This window comes from Pelodiscus sinensis, chromosome 24, assembly GCF_049634645.1.
Source record: "Pelodiscus sinensis isolate JC-2024 chromosome 24, ASM4963464v1, whole genome shotgun sequence".
NCBI lineage: Eukaryota > Metazoa > Chordata > Testudines > Trionychidae > Pelodiscus > Pelodiscus sinensis.
Genome location: NC_134734.1, coordinates 6,508,933 through 6,530,531, shown reverse-complemented (window position 1 = coordinate 6,530,531; position 21,599 = coordinate 6,508,933). Strand labels below are relative to the sequence as shown.

The 21,599-nt window shown below is 54.8% G+C and overlaps 1 protein-coding gene across 1 annotated transcript; it reads left to right on the top strand.

Annotated features, from left to right (window-relative positions):
• The first annotated feature begins 1,098 nt into the window (after positions 1–1,098).
• On the top strand, positions 1,099–20,623 carry LOC102450241 (alpha-tectorin-like). The gene is made up of 11 exons (XM_075908268.1): positions 1,099–1,110; positions 2,116–2,508; positions 3,830–4,116; positions 6,108–6,373; positions 6,973–7,092; positions 14,669–14,853; positions 16,002–16,165; positions 18,181–18,429; positions 18,772–18,934; positions 19,535–19,634; positions 20,436–20,623. Exons 1-11 carry the CDS (start codon positions 1,099–1,101, stop codon positions 20,525–20,527), a joined length of 2,031 nt encoding a protein of 676 aa, XP_075764383.1. The 3' UTR covers positions 20,528–20,623.
• Positions 20,624–21,599: the final 976 nt, after the last annotated feature.

The following is a 21,599-nucleotide window of genomic DNA, read 5'->3' as shown; positions in this document are numbered from 1 at the left end:
AGATGACGGGATGAGGAGGGGTAGCTCACATGATCAGAGTGGGGCTAACTAGAGGAGTGGGCACGGGGGGGAGAAGGGCTGGTGGGGGGCAGGTCTCAGAAAGGCTGAAGGCAGTGAGAAGGGCAGGAGTCAGGACAGCAGAGGAAGGTGAGGGGTTGGGGGGGCAGCAGGCACCAGGGGAGCTGATGGAGCAAGGGGAGGAGACATGGCAGCAGAGAGAAAAGGTAAAGGTTTATAAAATATTTATTAATAACTTGGGTGCCACAGTGGCACATCCAAACAAGCCACATGAACTCAGTACTGGTGCACAACACAAAATCCATTCTGCTCATGGGAGGAAACTCTTAGAGGGAACACTTCCTCCAGCCTCCCTGCCCCTGAGTTAATGTCACACACATTGGATTAATGCAATTGCAGGATAGTTGCATGAGGGGGAGTGTTGGTGGGGGCCAAACTAATCCCTATTAGAAGGAGGATGGTGGGAAAAATCCGGGGGGGGGGGGTGGTCACATAACACTTTTTACTTTTGGTCATGGGCCCATCTTGCCCGGAGAGGGTTACCTCCAGAGGCGTGGCTAATGGGGGCCAGAGGCGTGGTTAACAGAGGCCAGGGGTGTGGCTAATGGGGGGAGGGTCAAAGTACATTTTAAAAAAATTCTTTGGGTGCACATCCTAATGAAATGTGCTGCGCATGCCTATGACCGTGATGGCTCCTCGGGCTTCTCGGGGTGGATGCTCTCCTGCAGGGCCTCCTGGATCCTGTCAGCCCCCCGACGGCAGCCTGCAGGAAGTGCAGCCAGGCTGATGGCAATGACCCCATGAGACGTAGCGGCATGCCAAGGGGCAGCTCTGGCTCCATCTGGCCAAGTGCTGTGGTGTCCCGAGTGTGGGCACTCAGAACACTCCAAGACAGGACTGCTTTGCTGTCCCTCATTGAGGTAGACAAGCAAGCGGGGAACCCTGAGAACTGTCTGTCTGGGGTGGGGGTAGGGTCCCTTTAAGCACCGAGCTCAGTTAGCCTCAGGGAGCAGCCCCACACACTAAGTCCTAACCTGATGCCCTGCCGGCACTGGTTCCGGCCAGCTTTAACTTCGGTTCATGGTCCGCTCAGTGTGGATGCGCTATTTCGAAATAGCAAAATTTTATTTCGAAATAGGTTTTGTGTGTAGATGTGTTAATTTGAATTAGCTTAATTCGAATTAACTATTTCGAATTAAGTTAACTCGAATGAACGCTGTAGTGTAGACCTACCCTGGGAAATTTCAGCTTTTAGTCCAGTCCTGAAGGAAAATTAAGTTTTGTGTGGAGTAGAAGCCTAGTTTTCTGACTAGCTCCACAACAGCCCTGAGGGAGGTGTCATGTTGACAAGGAAAGATGCTGAGAAACTCTGTGCTTGGTCTAGCATTACTTCACTCACCTCTGGACTGCTTCAGTTTCATCACCAGCTCTTGTAATGAGGGGATACTGTCTGGCCTAAGTGCACCCTTGTAGGCAATGGGGTACTATGTGGCTGTGCTAACTTACCCTTGTACCTGGGCCAATCAACTCCTGTGTACCCTTTGGTGGCATGATTCAATTTTTCTTCTTAGATCATTCCAATACAACTTCCCTTCAGGCTTTTCCTTGACCAAAACCATCCCTGCATAGGCACTAGGCTCCTTAAGGTAAAAAGTAATCACAAATAAAACTCAGAATCCCAAAGAGAGTCCATTGCTAAGCCTGCACAATGCAGGGTCCCCCCCAGCTTCCTGCATAGGCCTTTGGAGCCACTCTCTTGCTTGGTCAGGGGTTCTCCCAGGCTCCTCTGCTCGGCCAACGTCCCTGGTCTCAGGCTCATCCTAGCAGATGCCTTTCCTCATCCTCTGCAGCCTTCCTTGCAGTTCTCCAAGCTTCCCCTTGGCTGCAGACACAGCTGCCCTTTGCAGGTGAGCCACCTTCTGTCACCTGTGCTAGCTAGCACCTGCCCTTAAGGGGTGAGCCACCTGTTACCTGCAGTATCTTTCTGGCCTGGGACCCATTCAATGACTTAGGCTTCAGGATGTTTCTCTTCTTTCCATCCATTCTTCCTTTGACAATTATGCCCTGCTGAACTGTTTCTCTCTGTGACCCCTGCAGATTGGGGACCGGGTCTGGCTCACTGGTTGCCGGGAAAGGTGCATCTGTGACTCCTCTTCCACTTTCCGGTGTGTCCCAGCCAGCTGCAGCCCCGGCCAGCGATGTGCTGTGAAGGATGGGAAGCTGGGCTGTCAGAGCCAGCTGACAACCTGCACTGTGACAGGGGACCCTCACTACTTCACTTTCGATGGGGCTGTGGCACATTTCCAGGGCACGTGTGCCTACGAGATCTCCCACACCTGCAACTCCTCCCTCGACTTCTCCTTCCGCGTGGTGGCTGAGAACAGGCACCGCAGCAATCGCCAGGTCTCCTTCGTGTCCCGGGTGGATGTCTGGCTGAGAAGAAGGGATCTCAATGTTCACATTGTCCTAGGGGACAGCAAGGCCGCCGAGGTGAGCCTGGAGCCTGGATCACTGGGATGGGTTCCCTAGGGAGGGGGTGGAATGTCCATCCCAAGAGGTTTTTAAGTCCTGGCTTGACAAAGCCCTGGCTGGGTTGATTTAGTTGGGGTCGGTCCTGCCTAGAGCAGGGGGCTGGACTTGATGCCTCCTGAGGTCTCTTCCAGCCCTAGGACTCTGACTCCATGACCCCAGCACAGCACCTGCCATTTGCGAGCTGAAACAGTCCTTGGGGTTCTCCTCTTCTCTGGATGAGGCCCCTGTGTCTCATGGTGTCACTGACCTGCCCTTGCTGGGCCTCAGTCCAGAGCCGGCTCTAAGTTTTTTGCTGCCCCAAGCAAAACATTTTTTGGCCGCCCCCGCTCCTTCCTTGGCCCACTGCTGCAGGACAGGCACTGAGGAGGAAAGCGCCCCTTTCACCTTGTGGCTCTTTGACTCCCTCCGGCCAAACCCAGCCTACGTCCTGTCTCCCCTCCATACACATCCCTGTCCACGCACATCCCGACCCCCCCCCCCCCCCCCACTCACAGAACCCAGTTTATTCAAAGTAGGAATAAGAGATCCTCCGGAAAAGGGCTTTATTCCGGAGGATCGCGCCAGTCTAGACGCTTTTTTCCGGCTTTTCCCCAAGCCGGAAAAAAAGCGGCGGCCATGTTTATTTAAATCCCACAGGGGATATTTAAATCCCCCGCGGATTTCCCTATTCTGAAGTTGGAAATTAACATGCCTCTTCTGGAGAAGGGGCCAATGTAGACGTAGCCCTAGTGTGTGGCTCTAAGAGTCCTTGGGCATGCGCATGGCATGACACTGGGCTGCTCCTTGAATTCATTCCCAGTGCCCTCTGTGGTTTCCTGGGCAGCGCAGGGCTGGGCTGGTGCTGAGAAGGCCTGGGAGCACTAGCGGCACTGAAGTGACACTAGTTGGCATCCAGACTCTGGGGGGGCTGTGTCAGCAGCTGGTGAACTGTGTTTGCTCCGGTTTTGACCTCTGCCCCCTCAGGCTGGATGAGGTGAGGCAGGAGTTCTGCCAGCTGGGCATGCAGGCTCTGTATGTGAGTAGGCTCCAGACAGGGGCTGTTGGGCTGTAGTTCTGAGGGATCCAGGCCTGTGAGGGGCTCTTAGACTCTCCCACAAGACAAATAAAGACTGAGGATGGAAATGGGCTTTTCTAGAACTCTGCCTCCCAGCCCCTTGGCCTGAATCTCCACCCAGGGGGTGCGATGCAGACTGCAGAGGTTTTGGGTGCTTCCAGGGAACTGTGCTGGGTGGGTGGGTCCCAGGAGCCACTCACTGCACTGAGTACTCTGCTCTTTCAGGTTAACGGGGAGAGAGTGAGCCTGCCGCACGCCCTGGGTCCTCTGGGCAGCGTGTCCCGGCTCAGAAACCTGGTGACCATACAGACCCCAGCCAATGTGGAGATCCAGTTCAACGGCCGCCACACTTTGTTAGTCCGTGTGGGCCCAGAGTATCAGGAGCAGCTGTGCGGGATGTGCGGGAACTTCAATGGCATCCGCTGGGATGATAAAGCCTTGCCCAGCGGGGAGAGAGCCCAGAGTGATGCTGAGTTTGGGAACGCATGGAAGTCTGAGCGCAGCCTGGCCAGGTCAGTGGGATCCTCACAGACCAGTAGGGGCCTTGAGGGTGTTGATAGTTGCTGTTTACCAGAGAATTAACTGAGGCTTTTGTGTTGGAACAGATCACCGTAGGGCTGAGCGCTCCCATACAGCGCTCCAGAAACAGGCAATGATAGGACAGCCACTTGGTGGCTCCTGTGGGAGATGAACTTGGGTCTCACCAGGCCTGTTCTTAGTGGGATGAGCAGATGAATGGAGGGAAGGGCGAGCTGGGTGAACAGGTGAATGGAGTGAGGGGAGGGGGGGTGAGCTGGGTGAACAGGTGAATGGAGTTTGGGGGAGTAAGCTGAGTGAACAGATGAATGGAGTGGAGGGGAGAGGGCGAGCAGGGTGAACAGGTGAATGGAATGAGAGAGAGGGGCAAGCTGGGTGAACAGGTGAATGGAGCAAGTGAGTGTAGAAAGAGAAGATGACAAACTGTTTCATAGCCAAAGAGATTAATCTGAGGCACAATTATTGCTAATTGAAACCTTTTCCTTAAAAAACAACAAATAGCCTAGCAGCACATTAAAGACTAATAAAACATGTAGATGGTATCATCATCTTTTGTGGGTACAATCCACTTCTTCAGATGAGTGGAGTATTAAAAATCCAGTTCCAAAATAAATACAGGATGAGGGGAAGAAGAAAGGGGGAAAAATAATGCAAATTGTTCTTAAGAACCCATTGTTTGGTGTGTTAAGTCATGAGGATGAGGAAGGTAGTGTACTAGCCAGGTAATGTCTTTTTTCATACCTTTGTGATGGGTCCCAACTTGTAAATTAAGTTAAATTCCAATGCTTTCCTGTGTATTTGTCTTGTGGAATTGGCCTGAAACAACACGGTGTGTTTGTGCATTTCAAAGCAGAAGCGCCCTCATGGAGCCTGGAGTCAGTGCAGGACTCAGAGTGCCCTGCTGACCCCAGGCTCTATGCTGCACTGCCGCTTTGAAATGCCAGGCGGAGCCCGGAGTCAGCTGACTCCGGGATCCATGTGGCATTCCCCGGAACCTGGGATCATGCTTTGAAATATCGTGCTGAAGCCCGGGATCAGCTGTACGGCACTTCCCCTTTGAAATGCCACCATGGTGTTTCAAAGTGGCACACAACCTGGGTATGGGCTCCATGTGACACTGCTGCTTTAAAGTAACCTCTCTCCCCCCTCCTTTGTTGCCTCTATCTGATAGAGGCAGCAAGGGGGCGGATCGACTAGTCGACCCGACCAACCAATAAGCATTTTGTATCAGATAGTCGACTAGTCCTAAACATCTTGGCTGTGTCTAGACTGGCCAGTTTTTCCGGAAAATCAGCCGCTTTTCCAGAAAAACTTGTCAGCTGTCTACACTGGCCGCTTGAATTTCCACAAAAGCACTGACTTCCTACTGTGTGAAATCAGTGCTTCTTGCGGAAATACTATTCTGCTCCCGTTCAGGCAAAAGTCCCTTTTGTGCAAAGCTTTTGCGCAAAAGGGCCAGTGTAGACAGCTCAGATTTGTTTTCTGCAAAAAAGCCCTGATTGCGAAAGTGGCGATGGGGGCTTTTTTGCGGAAAAGCGCGTCTAGATTGGCCACGGACGCTTTTCTGCAAAAAGTGCTTTTGTGGAAAAGCATCCATGCCAATCTAGACGCTCTGTTCCGAAAATGCTTTTAACGGAAAACTTTTCCGTTAAAAGCATTTCCGGAAAATCATGCCAGTGTAGACACAGCCCTTTAGTCCAGACAAAGGGTGACATAGTTACTGAAAGACACAACTTAGTCTGCCATGCAGACATTGTCTAATCGCGAGAAACAGGGTGAAACAGAATCCTACAGAGCTTAGAAGCAAGTCATTATACATCAGGTCATTATGAACCATATTTGTATTTTTAACCAATACTAAAATATACATTTGGGCTCTGGTGGGGATCAGACACTCCCTAGATGCCACTGGAGAGAGCTATCTCCTCTGCCCTGCTGTGGGGTCACTCACTTCCCTTTGTTCCAGGTGTTTGGATGACTCTGGCTCCCCCAGGCCCTGCCACGACCCCCTGGAATTTGAAGTGCTCTGTGGGACCCTGACAAGCCAATCTGGACCATTTGCTGAGTGCCACTGGCATGTCGACCCTGCCCCGTTTTACTCCTCCTGCCTGTACGACATGTGCCACTATGGGACGGCCAATGGGATGCTGTGCATGGCCATTGCCTCCTACGAAGAGCTCTGCAGCCTTCAGGGGATCCGCGTGGGCACATGGCAACCAGCTGCTCAGTGCCGTGAGCACCAGTCTTGCTAGCAGGCCCGGAGGGAGAGCGTGTGGGGGGACTGTGGGAGTGGGAAACATTGGCACTATTGAGACTGAGCTGTAAGGCCAATGCCCTGATCCCCCAAAGTCATTCAGACCTTGTAGGGCACCAGTCAACCCCCCATTTGGGAATTTACTTTCTTCTGCCTTTCTTCTCAAACGAGGATCCTTCTGCCCTTCCTGGCACAGCACAGTGCAGTGTTGCTGCAGCTGGCAGGCACTTTACCATGTCAGCACCCCTGGGCTGTATTTCTGTGTGGCTGCTAAAACAGCCACTGAGGCCCACCCCTGAAGTGACTGCATCTCAGCCCAGGCGGAGCAGCCCTGTGCAGCACTGCTCTGGCTGCTAGCCTGCTGTGGTGGCCCCCACCCCCAGTCCAGCCAATGTGGTTCAGTGTGAGCAGCATGAAAAGCGAATGCTTGTAATCTGCAGCCTCATTGTGGCAACTTCAGCTGGGAAGGGATGAGAGACACACGGCTCCCCTTAGAAAAACAGGGGGTTGGGTAGATCTGGGCATGGCTGCATGTTCTAAACTCCTTGCTGCTTCTAATCTCTGGTTCCTTCTGCAGCTGGGAGTGACCCATGTGTTGGTTTGGCCTGCGGGGAGAATGAGTGGTGCGGAGAGCAGGCGGGAAGATGGGGCTGTTACTGCTACAGGCCACCTGAGCCCATCCAAGCAGCTGACTATGGTAAAGAACAATTTCTGATCCCCTCCTCTCCATCCCCACTTGCTGGGACACTCATGGTGTAGAATTCCATGGTGGTTTTCCCGGGCAATGGCCCCAGCCAGTCTGGTCTGGCTCTGTGCATCTCGCAGTGGGATTCCAGCCAAAGAGCAGGGGGCAAGGCCTTGGGGAAAGACTTGGCAGCAAAGGTGACCCAGGCTCAAATTCTGGCTCAGATGCCACACATGTCTGTCCTGAGTCTGTGTCTTCCAAGCTGGGTAAACGGCTGGGCTCCTCGGGGGACTCCTACAATCCCAGGGCTGGAAGAGACCTCAGGAGGCATTGAGTCCAGCCCCCTGCCCAAGAAGGACCAGCCCCAACTAAATCATCCCAGCCTGGGCTTGGTCAAGTCAGGACTTAAAAACCTCTAGGGATGGAGATTCCACCCCCTCCCTAGGGAACCCATCCCAGCGCTTCCCCACCCTCCTAGGGAAATAGTTTTTCCTAATATCCAATCTAGATCTCCCCACTGCAACTTGAAACCATTGCTCCTTGTTCTCTCATCTGTCATAAGAATGGCCATACTGGGTCAGACCAAAGGCCCATTCAGCCCAATGTCCTGTCTTCTGACAGTGGCCAATGCCAGATACCCCAGAGGGAGTGAACAGAACAGGTAATCACCAAGTGATCCCTCTCTTGTCATCCATTTCCAGCCTCTGACAAACTCAGGCTAAGGACACCTTTCCCGCCCATCCTGGCTAATAGCCATTGATGGACCTGACCTCCATGAATCTATCTAGTTCTTTTTTGAACCCTGGTCTTCACAACATCCTCTGGCCAGGAGTTCCACAGGTTGATTATGAGCTGAGTGAAGAAAAGCTTCCTTTTGTTTGTTTTAAACCTGCTGCCTGTTCATTTCATTTGGTGACCCCTAGTTCTTATGTCATGGGAACAAGTAAATAACTTTTCCTTATTCATGTTCTTCATACCTGTCGTGATTTTCTGGATCTCTATCATATCCCCCTTTAGTCTCTTCTTTTCTAAGATGAAAAGTCCCAATCTTTTTAATCTCTCTTCATATGGGACCAGTTCCAAGACCCTAATTATTTTTGTTATCCTTTTCTGAACCTTTTCCAATGCCAATATATCTTTTTTGAGATGAGACCACCACATCTGTATGCAGTATTCAAGATGTGGGCACCCCTTAGTTTTATATGGAGGCAATAAGTTATTCTCTGTCTTATTCTCTGTCCCTTCTTAATTATTCTTAATAATCTGTTTGCTTTTTTTGACTACCGCTGCACACTGAGTGGATATTTTCAGAGAACTATCCACAAAGACTTCAAGATCATTCTCTTGAGTAGTTGTAGCTAAATTAGTCCCCATCATATTGTGTATATATAGTTGGGATTATTTTTTCCAAAGTGTATTCCTTTACATTTATCAACATTAAATTTCATTTGCCACTTAGTTTGGTGAGATCTTTTTGAAGCGCTTCATAGTCTGCTTTGTCTTAACCATTGTTTCTCGATCTTTTTTTATACAGTACCCCTTTTTAAAAAAAATTATAAGTACCCCCAGTACTACAGTTTTCAGACACACAAACTTTTTTCTACCATTGCAACACATTTGTTTAAACAACTTAATCATAGCCAGGTGGGCAATTAAATTTTTGGGTGTAAAAAGTACAAAAATAATAAAGTGCTGTAAAACTTAAAACAAATTCAGTTTTCTCCAAATTTCAGTTGTGTTGATGTGCCCTCCAGACTTCTCTCAAGTACCCCTAAGGATACTCGTACCACTGGTTGAGAAACACTGGTCTTAACTATCTTGAGCAGTTTGGTATCATCTGCAAATTTTGCCACCTCACTGTTTACCCCTTTTTCCAGATCATTTAAAATTAAGTTGAATAGGACTGGTCCCAATATGGACCTTTGGAGGACATCACTAGTTACCTCTCTCCATTCTGAAAACTTACCATTTATTCTTACCCTTTGTTTCCTGTCTTTTAACCAGCTATCAATCCATGAGAGGATTTTCCCTTTTATCCCATGACAACTTACTTTACTTAAGAGCCTTTGGTAAGGGACTTTGTCAAAGGCTTTATGGAAATCTAAGTACACTTTAGCCACTGGATCCCTCCTTGCACATGTTTGTTGATCCCCTCAAAGAACTCTAGTAGATTAGTACGGCATAATTTCCCTTTATAGAAACCATGTTGACTTTTCTCCGGCAAATTATGTTAATCTGTTTGTCTGCCAATTTTATTCTTTACTCTATTTTCAGCTACTTTTCCTGGTACTGACATTAGACTTGCTGCTCTGTAATTGCCAGGATCACCTCCAGAACCCTTTTTAAATATTGGCATCACATTAGCTATCTTCCAGTCATTATGTACAGAAGCTGATTTAAAAGATAGGTTACAAATCACAGTCAATAGTTCTGCAAATTCGTGAAATGAGGAGTAACAGTAGTTCAGACTAGGAAGCCTATTCCGAACTACCTAGTCCATGCCGCGTGTAGCCGCGCAGCACGGAGTCCGCACTAGCGGACATTTAAAAATGGCGGCGCCCGGCTTTATGCAAATGAAGCCCGGGAAATTCAAATCCCGGGCTTCATTTGCAACTCCGGTTGCCTACATTACCACCCTAGTTCGAACTAGGGTGGTAGTGTAGACATACCCCCAGTTGCTGGACAGCTTTGAGGGGGCTGTCCCCGGCTGCCTGCTGCTTGTTCTTCCACATGGGGAGGAGACCCATCCCCTAGCCCCCAGTGGCGGAGGAGTGGGCCCGTGCACTGTGATCGTACCAGCATTTCTGCTTCCCTTGGGCTCTGCCCAGGGTCTCTCTGGCCAGGCCCATGAGCTCAATGAACCTTTCCCAGAAAGCCAGGACATGATCCACCCCTGACTGTCCATCCAGGGAGGCCTCCTACTCCCATAACTCTCTCGGCAAGCCCAAGGGTCCCCTCCCCCTTCTGCACCATGGCTCCAATGGGGAGAATCCAGTGGACCCTTGGTGCACCTCTCTATGTGCAAACAGCAGGTGGGGCAAAAACTTGTCCCAGGCCTGCAAGTGCTGGTGCATAAAGGTCTTGAGCATCTGCTTTAGTGTCCCATTGAACCTCCCCACCAGCCCGTTGAACTGGGGGTGATATGCTGAGGCCCAGGAGAGCCGGACCCTGGTGCTTTTCTCACAAGCCCCAGAGCAGGGTGGACATGAAGTTGAACCCCTGGTCCATGAGGACCTCCTTGAGGAACCCCACCCTGCTGAAAAAAATGGCCAGCAGCACATCTTCCACCACGTCTGCCTCGACAGCAGGCAGAGCCACGGCCTCAGCATGGTGAATAGCGAAATCCACTACCACCAGGATGTATTGCTTCCCCAGCCGGGTCGCCTTGCTGAGGGGCCCCACTAGATCCATCTCCACCTTCTGGAAAGGCTCCTTTATGATGGCCAGGGGCCTGAAGGCAGCTTTCTTCCTATCTCTGGCATTTCCCATCTGCTAGCAGGAGGCGCAGGACTGGCAGTACCGCTGCACAGCTGCAAAGATCCCCAGCCAGTAAAAAATTCTGCAGCAGCCTCAGCTGGGTGCACCAGATCCCCTGGTGCCCCAAGAATAGGACGTCATGGGCCAGGTGCAGCAGCCTGTGGCGATAACTTTGGGGAAACACCTGCTACTGCTGGACCCCTCACGACTCCGCTTTCCCTGCAGGGAGCCATTCCCGGTACAGGAATTCCCTCTCCCACAGGAACCTCTCCCAGCAGCTTCCCCCAGGGGCTGAGCTGCGCGGAGGCCGGCCCGGCCCTTCAGCTTCTCCAAGGAGGGATCTGCCTGCACCTCGGCCTCAAATTTAGCAGCTGAGGAAGGTACAGGGACTGGTTCCCCCTCACTGGTTGTGTCCAGAGTCCCACATCTGTTAAGCCCACCCCCCTGGGTCACCCTGTGTGCTGGAATGGGACCCTGTGTCACCTGCAGGGTGCCCTCCCCATGGTCAGGACCATGAGCCTCTTGTCAGCTCTGATTATGAATAGCAAGCTGAGCAATGGATCCGCCCCACAGGCGCTTCCCCCAGTTGCACAGCCATGAACCGGTATCTCCAGGATTCCCTTACACACCCGGATGGGCTCTCTGTGAAGTCATCAGCCAGCTTCCCTGTGGCATGTGGTCCTCCGGCTTCCTGTCCTTCAGCCACCGCCTCAGGTCAGGCGAGCACATTTCATAAAACCGTTCCAGGACCATCAGCGTAACCAGGTCCACTGCTGTCTGGGCCCGAGCCCCGAACACCCATTTGTGGAAGTATTGCCTCAGGCGGGAGGCCAGGTCTACGTAAATCTCCTCAGGGTCCTTCTGCGCACTCCAGAACTTTTTCCTGGATGCCTCAAGGGTCAGCCTGAACTTGTGCAGCAGGACTCGTTTGACCCATTTGTTATCCCCTAGCTGCAGCCCCTCCAGCTGGCCAAGCACCCCTGTGGCCTTCTGAGCCAGTAAGGGGATGAGCTGCTGGAGCCAGTCGGCTAGGGGGACCTGGTGCAGCTCTCAGGCTCACTCGGAACAGTTAAGGAATCCATCCAGGTCCCCCACGTCCTTACACTGGGACAACACGAACCTCTCAAAGTGACCAGCAGTCCCGGGCCCCCTGGGGCCCTCCCCACTCACCACAGTTGGGGCCCCTTGGCTTCTCAGCTCTACCATGATCTGCTCATGTGCCACTGTTCCCTACGGTCCTTGTGCTCCTTCTCTTGCGCCTTCAATTCCTTTAGCCATAGCTCGATCTCCAGCCGTCACAAATCTGCTGAGGGGGACCCCACCAGGGATGAACCACTGCTGGCCGAGCATGGCCTGGTGGACACTGTCTGTGTAGTGGTCTCCTGCCCTACCTCCTGTCTCAGAGCCGGAAGTGCTCCTGGGGGTGTCTGGCTGCTCCCGGCCAGAACAGGATCCAGCCTCCTGAAACAATCAGTCTCCTCCAGCTGAGCAATTAGCTGGGCCTTGGTCAACTTCCCCATAGGCAGGCCTCTCTCCTTGCATAGTTCCATGGTGCCTGCCTTCAGGAGTCGGGTGTAGGCCATTTCCCTGCTGTTCTCAGGTGCAGACTCACAGGCTAATACTGCAGCGCCCCATGATTCCCAGGAAGAACCAGTCAGTGTGCCAGGCTCCTCAAGTGTCACTCCCCCTGGGGTTAAACCGTAGCCCCCTCTGCCTTCTGGGGAACACTCTTTCTCCGAGGCCAAACTCGGGCTGCGCTGGAGCTGCCTGCTCCTCTGCTTCCTGGAACCGCTTCTCACTGCCTCCAGCATGCCTGGCTCTTGCCAGCCCCCTTCCTTCTACTACACCCAGTCACTTACTGCCGGATGCTCCATCCACAGGGTGCAGTCAAACCATCCTCTACTACCACTGTCACGGAGTGGCAAGAGTCCCCGACCCTGCACCTTTCCACAGCCAGACGTGACTCAGCCAGCAGGTAGAAAAGAAGGTTTATTGGTTCACAGAGATACAGTGTAGCTTAGGATCGATGTTAGCACAGGAGCCAGGGCTGACAGCCTTATTCCTCTTGCGAGGAAGGGACTCCCGGGCCTCTCACTCCCTCTTCCTGCTCTCCATCTCCTCACTCATCCAGGCCCTTTGCCCCCAGCCTGGAGTCAGCCCCGCTTCTCCTTGTCTTTCTTCCCGGCTAAGGGTTGTTATCTCCTGAGTCTGGCCCTCAGGTGTCTGGGCCCAATACACATTTGGAGTGAGTCATCCTCAGCCTCTCCCCCCTCATGCAAAGAGTGCTGCAGGGTAGGGGGGAACTGAGGTACACGTACACACACAGCACAATACAGCAAAGAGTGAATGTAATAGTACCCCACTACGTCACAACTCCTCCAATGACACCTCAATCTGGGACAATTCCTCAGATTTGTCACCTAAAAAGAATGGCTCAGGTTTGGGAATCTTCTCAATATCCTCAGCCAAGAAGTTTCTCTGTAATGACCTTATCATCTTTGAGTGGTCCTTTGGCATCTCGATTACCAAGGGCCCCATTGGTTGTTTAGCAGGCTTCCTGCTTATGATGTACTTAACAACAAATGTTGCTATTTGTCATGGTTCTTAGGTCATGCTCATACTTGGCTCATCCGTCCCGGGAAGGACCCCCCTCTCCAATGAGACAGCCCCTTGGGGAGCCCACTCCAGTCCAGTGACAGAGAGACAGCCTTTTCTCAGGGAGTCCTCTCCAGTGCAGTGATCTTCTCTTGGGGCGTCCACTCTCACCTGGGAGTCTGCCCCTCTCTCTGGGCCTTCAGGACACCTGCCTCCCCTGTGAGTCCCCTCGGGGGGTCCGTTCCCTCTGGACCCCTGGGACCTCCTCTCCTAAAGGGAATAGTGCCTCCCTGTTCTCTAGACCACAGCGACTCTCAGCCAGCACAAACAGAAGGATTTATTGAGCTCTGAACACAAGAAAAGATCTCTGGCCTGTAGGCCTCGGCCCTCAGCCTCGCATGTCAGTCTCCCCTGCAGCCAGCTGAGTCCTGCCTGCTCTGCTCTCTGTCCCCAACAGCCCAGCAGTCTCCCAGCAGAGCCTCCAATATCCCCAGCAACAGCCCCTCTCCGGCCCTTCTTTTACTTGGTTCTTAAGCCACAGTAGCAATTTTTTGGTTCTCTTACTCTTTTTTATTTTGGGGTATGCATTTAAGTTGGACCTCTATTATGGTGTCTTTGAAAAGTTTCCATGCAGCTTGCAGGGATTTTACTTTTGTCTCTATACCTTTTAATTTCTGTTTATGTACTGCAAACAGCCTTTCTCCATCCTCTTTAGTACCCACCTTCCAGTAGTTGAAGGCTGCTATCAAATCCTCCCTCACTCTGGAGTATTGTGTCCAGTTCTGGGCCCCCCACTACAAAAAGGATGTGGACGCATTGGAGAGGGTCCAGCGGAGGGCAACCAAAATGATTAGGGGGCTGGAGCATATGACTTATGAGGAGAGGCTGAGGAATTTGGGTTTGTTTAGTCTGCAGAAGAGAAGAGTGAGGGGGGATTTGATAGCAGCCTTCAACTTCCTGAAGGGAGGTTCCAAAGAGGATGGAGAGAGGCTGTTCTCAGTAATGACAGGTGGCAGAACAAGGAGCAATGGTCTCAAGTTGTGGTGGGAGAGGTCCAGGTTGGATATTAGGAAAAACTATTTCCCTAGGAGGGTGGTGAAGCACTGGAATGGGTTACCTAGGGAAGTAGTAGAGTCTCCATCCCTAGAGGTGTTTGTCTCGGCTTGACAAAGCCCTGGCCAGGTTGATTTAGTTGGGATTGGTCCTGCCTAGAGCAGGGGGCTGGACTTGATGACCTTCTGAGGTCTCTTCCAGTTCTATGATTCTTCACTCCTGCAGACTAAATAAACCCAAATCCCTCAGCTTGACCTCATAAGTCATGTGCAGACAGGCCTTCAGACTGTGACCCTACTGTCTCCTAATCCAACCCTGTCCTTTGTCTACTCCCTCTGTGGTGCAAAGACATCTGGCTCCCACCCTGGTTAAGTTCTCTCTGCCTTGCACACCAGGAACTAGGGCCCAGGAGAGGCCCCCTGCTATGGACTCTGGCTTGTTACACTTATTGCTTCCTTCCCAGACTACCAGTTGAGCTGCAGCAGCGGGAACAGCTCTGTGTCCCTGTCCCGCTGCCTGCTCTTCGCCGATGGCTTCCCCACAGAGGCCTTGCACCTGGCCGACCCCAGCTGCACTGGCACCCTCCTCGGTGAGAGACTCGTCTTCTACTTTGACAGCACCCAGCACAGCTGCGGGACCTTCGTGACGGTGAGCAGGGGGCCACACCTGGGGATTGGCAGCAGCCAATGAGCACCACCTCCCCACAGCACCCTACCCCCATGAGGCCAATCCTGCCACCGGTGCCTGGCCTACACAAGCCCCACCCCACTGCCAGGGCCCGGTGCCACAAGCGCAATCCCCCACCAGCCTCTGGTTCTCACGAGCCCCATGCCTCCTACCAGTGCCAAGCCCTACCTCCCACCACCAGTGCACAGCTGCCACAAGCCCATACCCCCTGCCAACACCCGGCCCCAACAAGTCCATGTCCCCACCAGCACCCGGCCCCCACTAGCCCAACCCCCCCCCCCGGGCCCATCCCTCAAAATCCTGACCCCACCATCAGCACCTGGCCCCCACTAGGACAACCCCCCCACCAGCGCCTAGCCTCCACAAGCTCCATCTCCCCCATCAGTGCCTGGCCCCCACGAGGCCAACCCCCCCACCAGCGCCTAGCCTCCACAAGCTCCATCTCCCCCCATCAGCACCTGGCCCCCACTAGGACAACCCCCCCACCAGCGCCTAGCCTCCACAAGCTCCATCTCCCCCCATCAGCACCTGGCCCCCACGAGGCCAACCCCCCCACCAGCACCTAGCCTCCACAAGCTCCATCTCCCCCCATCAGCACCTGGCCCCCACGAGGCCAACCCCCCCACCAGCGCCTAGCCTCCACAAGCTCCATCTCCCCCCATCAGTGCCTGGCCCCCACTAGGACAACCCCCCCACCAGCGCCTAGCCTCCACAAGCTCCATCTCCCCCCATCAGTGCCTGGCCCCCACGAGGCCAACCTCCTCCAGTGCGTGGCCATGAGTGTAACTATGCCGCTCTCCCAACACACAGCCACATGCACATGCACCAACATCTGCCCATGTAAACATGGTCCTACCAAATTATGGCACTGGGGCATCCTGGAGGCCACACACCCCCATGGGATCCCACAGCCACATGCCTCTGCCAACGGGAGCCGCATGACCTATGCTGGTCCATGCTCTCTTCCTGGGTGACTAGGAGGGTGAGAAGGCTGTTGACAAATGTCACATGTGCAGGGCCATGGGGCTGGGCCCGATGGCAGCGACATAGGTCATGGGTGTGGACACGTTTGATGCTTACCACCACTGCTGCTTCTGTGCCCCCCACAGGTCAACGCCACCCACGCCACCTACTCCAACCAGGTGCAGGGCCGGACGGGCACCACCTATGGAGGGGTGATCAGCCGAGACAGGCTCCTCTTCTTGCACTTCTCCTGTGCCCACCCACTGAGCATCAACCTGTCCATCCCAATGGCCATCCAGCCCATACAGGAGTGAGTAGGTGGCGGGAGCTGGCCACAGCCTGGCGCCCCTGCACAGAACCACCTGCTGCTCTGATTTTTGGCACCCTCTGCAGCCCTCTGCCTTGGGACCACTGCCCCATCTCACTGCCCACAGGGCTGCTTCCACCATGCTCCTTTGCAGGATTCCTGCCACTGGACCAGTTCCTGTAACCCCCCTGGGTCCCACCTCCGTGGGCCAGTTCCTGCAACTCCCTGGGTCCCACCTCCATGGGCCAGTTCCTGCAACTCCCTGGGTCCCATCCCCGTGGGCCAGTTCCTGCAACTCCCTGAGTCCCACCCCTGTGGGCCAGTTCCTGCAACTCCCTGAGTCCCACCCCCGTGGGCCAGTTCCTGCAACTCCCTGAGTCCCATCCCCGTGGGCCAGTTCCTGCAACTCCCTGAGTCCCACCCCCGTGGGCCAGTTCCTGCAACTCCCTGGGTCCCACCCCCGTGGGCCAGTTCCTGCAACTCCCTGGGTCCCACCCCCGTGGGCCAGTTCCTGCAACTCCCTGGGTCCCATCCCCGTGGGCCAGTTCCTGCAACTCCCTGGGTCCCACCCCCGTGTGCCAGTTCCTGCAACTCCCTGAGTCCCACCCCCGTGGGCCAGTTCCTGCAACTCCCTGGGTCCCACCCCCGTGGGCCAGTTCCTGCAACTCCCTGGGTCCCATCCCCGTGGGCCAGTTCCTGCAACTCCCTGGGTCCCACCCCCGTGTGCCAGTTCCTGCAACTCCCTGAGTCCCACCCCCGTGGGCCAGTTCCTGCAACTCCCTGGGTCCCACCCCCGTGGGCCAGTTCCTGCAACTCCCTGGGTCCCACCCCATGTGCTAATTCCTGAGATCCCCCTTGGGTCCCACCACCATGTGCCATTTCCTGTGACTCCTGGGTCCTGCCTCTTTATGCCAGTTCCTGCGACTCCCTGCTCCTCCCTCCCCATGTGCTAGTTCCTGAGGGCCCCCCCCCCGGTCCCGCCCCCTTGTTACAGTTCTTCAAGTGCTTGTTGATGTCCATTCCAATCAGGTGTGCATGCATGCAGGGCCGGATTAAGGCATGGGCCAACCTATGGGAGGTGCCTGATGGCAACTATAAGGGGTGCTTAGCACCCCTTATAGCTGCCATCAGGCACTGCGTGCCCAGCTCCCAGATTTCTGGCTGCAGCAGCTCCAAGCGGCCACCCTGCAACCCCCGCAGCACCGACCAGCAGCGCCCTTCCCCCTGCAGCTGCAGGGTCCTGCATGGCCAGGCCCAGAGTAGCCAGCAAGGAACTGGGGGCTTGTGGGTGAGCAAGGCTCAATATCAAGCGTCATATCAGTGCCGCTCCAGGCAGAGCTACGCTGAGCCAACAGTTGTTGCTCAGAAAACATCTGTTAGGTTCCATGTGTGCACCCTTATTTGGAATGCACATGAATGACACATCGCAAAGAATAGTTCTGAAAAGTGAGTAAGCGAACGTTCCTGCAACCCCCTGGGTCCCACCCCCTTGCACCCATTCCTGCAACCCCCTGGGTCCCACCCCCTTGCACCCATTCCTGCAACCCCCTGGGTCCCACCCCCTTGCACCCATTCCTGCAACCCCCTGGGTCCCACGTTCCTGTTGCAGTTCCTGTGACCCTTGCACTACATGAGTTCCTATGACCCGAGTCCACCTGCCTTGGCTGTTCCATGACTCCTGGATCCCACATCCGCTGGTTCCCGTGTACCCTTACCCCCCGCTGGCTCTCGTGTACTCTTACCATGCTGGTTCCTGTGTACCCTTAATCCCCGCTGGCTTCCGTGTATCCTTACCCCACACTAGTTCCTGTGAGCCCTTGTTCTCCTGCTTCTTTGCACCTTACTAGTTCCTGCCCTGTTCCTTGCAGCTCCTGGGACTTCATCCATTCCCATAACCCTTTAACTTTGCCTTTGCCCTTGCCCACTGATGCCCCTAATTCCCTACTCTGATGCTGACATTAACTTTCTGCTCCAGCCTCCATCGACTGTTGTGTCTCTGCTCTTGCCTTCTTCCTCAGTGTTGTTAACACAACCCTCCCTTCGGGCCAAGGGAGCTACCTGACCACCATGGTCCTGTATCAAGACCCTCACTACAGCAACGCTTTTCCCCGGCGCCCCATGCCACTCACTGTCAATCACAGGGTCTATGTTGGCATCAGCGTTTCGGGGCTGGACACCAGCCAATTTGTGCTGACGTTGTCATCCTGCTGGGCCACTCCGGACCGAGACCCCTCCTCCAGCATCCGATGGGCTCTCATCACCAACCAGTGAGCAGATGGCCCTTTCACTGGGGGGGGGTAAGGGGTGAGAGGGACTGCTGCCTAGACCCTGGCCTCAGTCCCTGGCTCTGGGAGGGCAGTGATGACTAGTGGTTAGAGTGTGGCTTGGAGGGAAGCGTGGGAATGGACATCAGAACTCCAGGGTTCTATCCCCAGCTTTGGGAGGGCAGTGGGACCTTGTGGACTAGAGGTGGGGCCTGGAGGTCCCCCCCTCCTGGGTGTTAACCCTACACTGGGCTGGGAGGAGCTGCTGTAGCCCAGCAGAGCTGGCTAAGAGTACCTAACCTGCAGCCTGTTATTTCGTGCCATGACCCCCTGTGCCCTCCCCAGGTGTCCGAGCCTGCAAGATGGCACAGTGGCAATCGAGGAAGATGGCGTGTCCACCCTTGGCCGCTTCTCCTTCAGTGTCTTCCAGTTCCTCCCAGACTTGGAGCTGGTGTATCTTCATTGCCGGGTCCGGCTCTGCAGCCCCCAGGCAGCCACGTGCACCATGGTGAGCGAGCACATGAGCATGACCCCGCTGGCAGGGGGCCCCTGCTCCACGCCAGGGATTGGTTCTGAGACTTCTTGGAATCCTTCCTGCTGGCCAGGGCACAGGGTAGCCCTGAGTGGGCAGGAGGCTGTGCTCTCAGCCTGGTCCTGCAACCCCCTGAGTTCCTACGGCTCCAGCCCCAAGGAACAGACCCAGCCAGAGCTGCTGTTCATCTGTGGGGCTGAGTGCAACAATGAAATTCTCCTGGGTGCAGTGGAGAACTGCTCTTGCCAAGTCCTCCTTGTCTGGTAGGATGGGGTGTGCAGTGCATCCCCTGCCTAGGGGTCAGGTAGTACTGTCATGAAGCTGTGCCCCAGCTGCCCTGCCCCAGAGGTGGCTGCATTTCAGTGCTAACAAACTGTCCTAGCAGCAGCAGTGCCATGTGGCTATGCCCCAGCTGCCCCACCCCAGAGGTGGCTGCATTCCCGCATAACCAGGCACCCACAAACTTTACGGTGCTATCTGAGCCCTGGGAAGAGTGTGCTGTGCAAATGAGCCTCTTGCTACCCTGGTGCCCTCTAGTGCTCAGTGCAGTGCTGAGGCTCTGTTCTCCCCCTGTAGCGTTGTGCCAGGCCGGGCTCTGCTGTGCAGGGCAGGAAGCCTCCTTCAGGAGTTGTGTCTGCTGGCCCTTTCCTGAAGTATGATGGAGCTGCTGAGCAAGGTGACTGGCAGCTGTGCTGGCTCTGGCACTGCTGGGTGCTGGCTGGGTTTGGCGCTAAGGGTCTGAGTGTGCACGGGCCCCAGTCAATGAGTTGCCTGCAGTCCCAGGACATCCCAGCAGAGGGCAGGGAGGACACATTTGGGTATCTCTGAGCCAGTTTTTCAGCCCTGTCCTCAGAGTGGTGTGTCTGCCCCAGGGCCAGGCACTGTCCGAGTGTAGGACCCTGGCTTGAACAGGCTTTGCTCCAGAGGGACCCAGCACTGGCATAGGAAAGCCTGGCACAACAGCACTGGCTAAGCTGGGGGAGCCAGATATGGAGTGACCTGGGGATGGGGAGATGTTGGCAGATCTGCATGGGGTGGAGGGAAGAGCCTGGGGATGGGATAGCAGGAGCTGCACAGCAGGAGTGAGGGGTGCCAGCTGCCCTGGGTCTCTCTACTTCCCCACCTTCAGGCTGAGTGTCCTATAGGCCTCTCTGTTCCCCCCCCCCCACCCATCCCCAGTGGCCATTGCCCTTGGGATGCCAGCTTGGGGGCGGAGGAGGTTTGCCACTCCCAGCATGGTTATATCCTTTGCCATTCCGCAGTTTAGGAGGAAATCACTGGAAACAGAGAGCTTGAGCAGTTGCAAGTGTCCACTTATTTCATAACCCAGAACTAACTAGAACCAGCCCAAACCGGCTGGGCTGACCCCTAGTGGCCTTACTCAGTTACTATAACAACAAGATCTACAGCCCCACTGCACAAGAAGCACCACCCATGCCTGGAAATGAGATGACATCTCTGCACCTCTCTCTTGCAGGTCTGCAGCTGGCCAGCGGGGGCCCTCGCCTGTCTACCTCCTCCCCCCTGCTGCTGCTCCCCCCCTGCCTGCTCCTTGCTGGAGCCCCCTGAGCCAAGCCTGGGCAGGGGTTGCCTGCGGGATCCCACACTCCCCTGCAGAATGGGCTGCCAGGAGCTCCTGGTGCAAGGCCCCAGAGAGTTTGGGGAGGGCAGATGAGGGGCATTGGGGGGGGCCACCTGGTGTAAGGCCCCGGTGAGCTTGGAGGGGGAGGGTGGGTGAGGGAGTTGCAATTGTGGATTTGCCCTTCTCTCCTGCCCCTGCCTCCCAGCACCCTGACGGGGCCTTTGTGGGCTGAGTGGGGCGAATAGGGAGCTTGGGAAAACCGAGGCAGTGCCAGCGCTCCAACCCCGCCCCGCTGTCAGCAGTGGGTATCCCATATCGCAGCCGGCAAATAAAGTGAATGCAATGAAGCCCTGGCCTGTGACGGAGCCTGGCATTGCCACAGCAAAGCGGGGCCTGGCCTGGGGGCTGAGCCTAGATGCCAGGTTCTGGTCCCAGCTGTGGCTTGGCCATGACAAGACCTTTCTCCTGAAGCCCCAGGAAATTGATCCCGCTGAGGCGAGGCTCCGCAGCTCACTTCATCCCTGCCTGGGTCTGGGCGTGGCTCCCTGCCCTGGCAGCAGGGTCTGCGTATCGCTCACATGCCAGCATCTCAGCTCCACGGGCTCCACAACACAACATCCCTACACTATGCACCACACAACACGCTCAACAACAAAACCGCTGCCCAGCAGCCCTACAACAACAGATGCCTCCTCCACAAACAACAATCCACCTGCCAGCAACACTACAATGACAAATCCCTCCCCCAGAAACAATTCACCTGCCAGCAGCCCTACAATAACAAATCCCACCCCACAAACAGCCCACCTGCTATCAATCCTACAATAACTAACCCCTCCTCCCCCCAAAAAACCCACCTGTCAGGGACCCAATAATAACAAACCCTTCACCCTGACAGCAACCCACCTGCCTTTAGATCCACAATAACAAATCCCTCCCCCACGCAACAACCAGCCTGCCACCAACCCTACAATAACAACCCCCTCCTTCAGAAACAGCAAACCACTTGCCAGTAGCCCTACAATAACAAACCCCTCCTCCCGAAAAACCCACCTTACA

Bases quoted from the DNA above. Each gene is read 5' to 3' on its own strand.
- LOC102450241 (XM_075908268.1), top strand. The intron at 7,093-14,668 runs GTAAAGAACAAT...CTTCCTTCCCAG, and splicing joins CATCCAAGCAGCTGACTATG to ACTACCAGTTGAGCTGCAGC. The intron at 18,430-18,771 runs GTGAGCAGATGG...TGCCCTCCCCAG, and splicing joins TGGGCTCTCATCACCAACCA to GTGTCCGAGCCTGCAAGATG.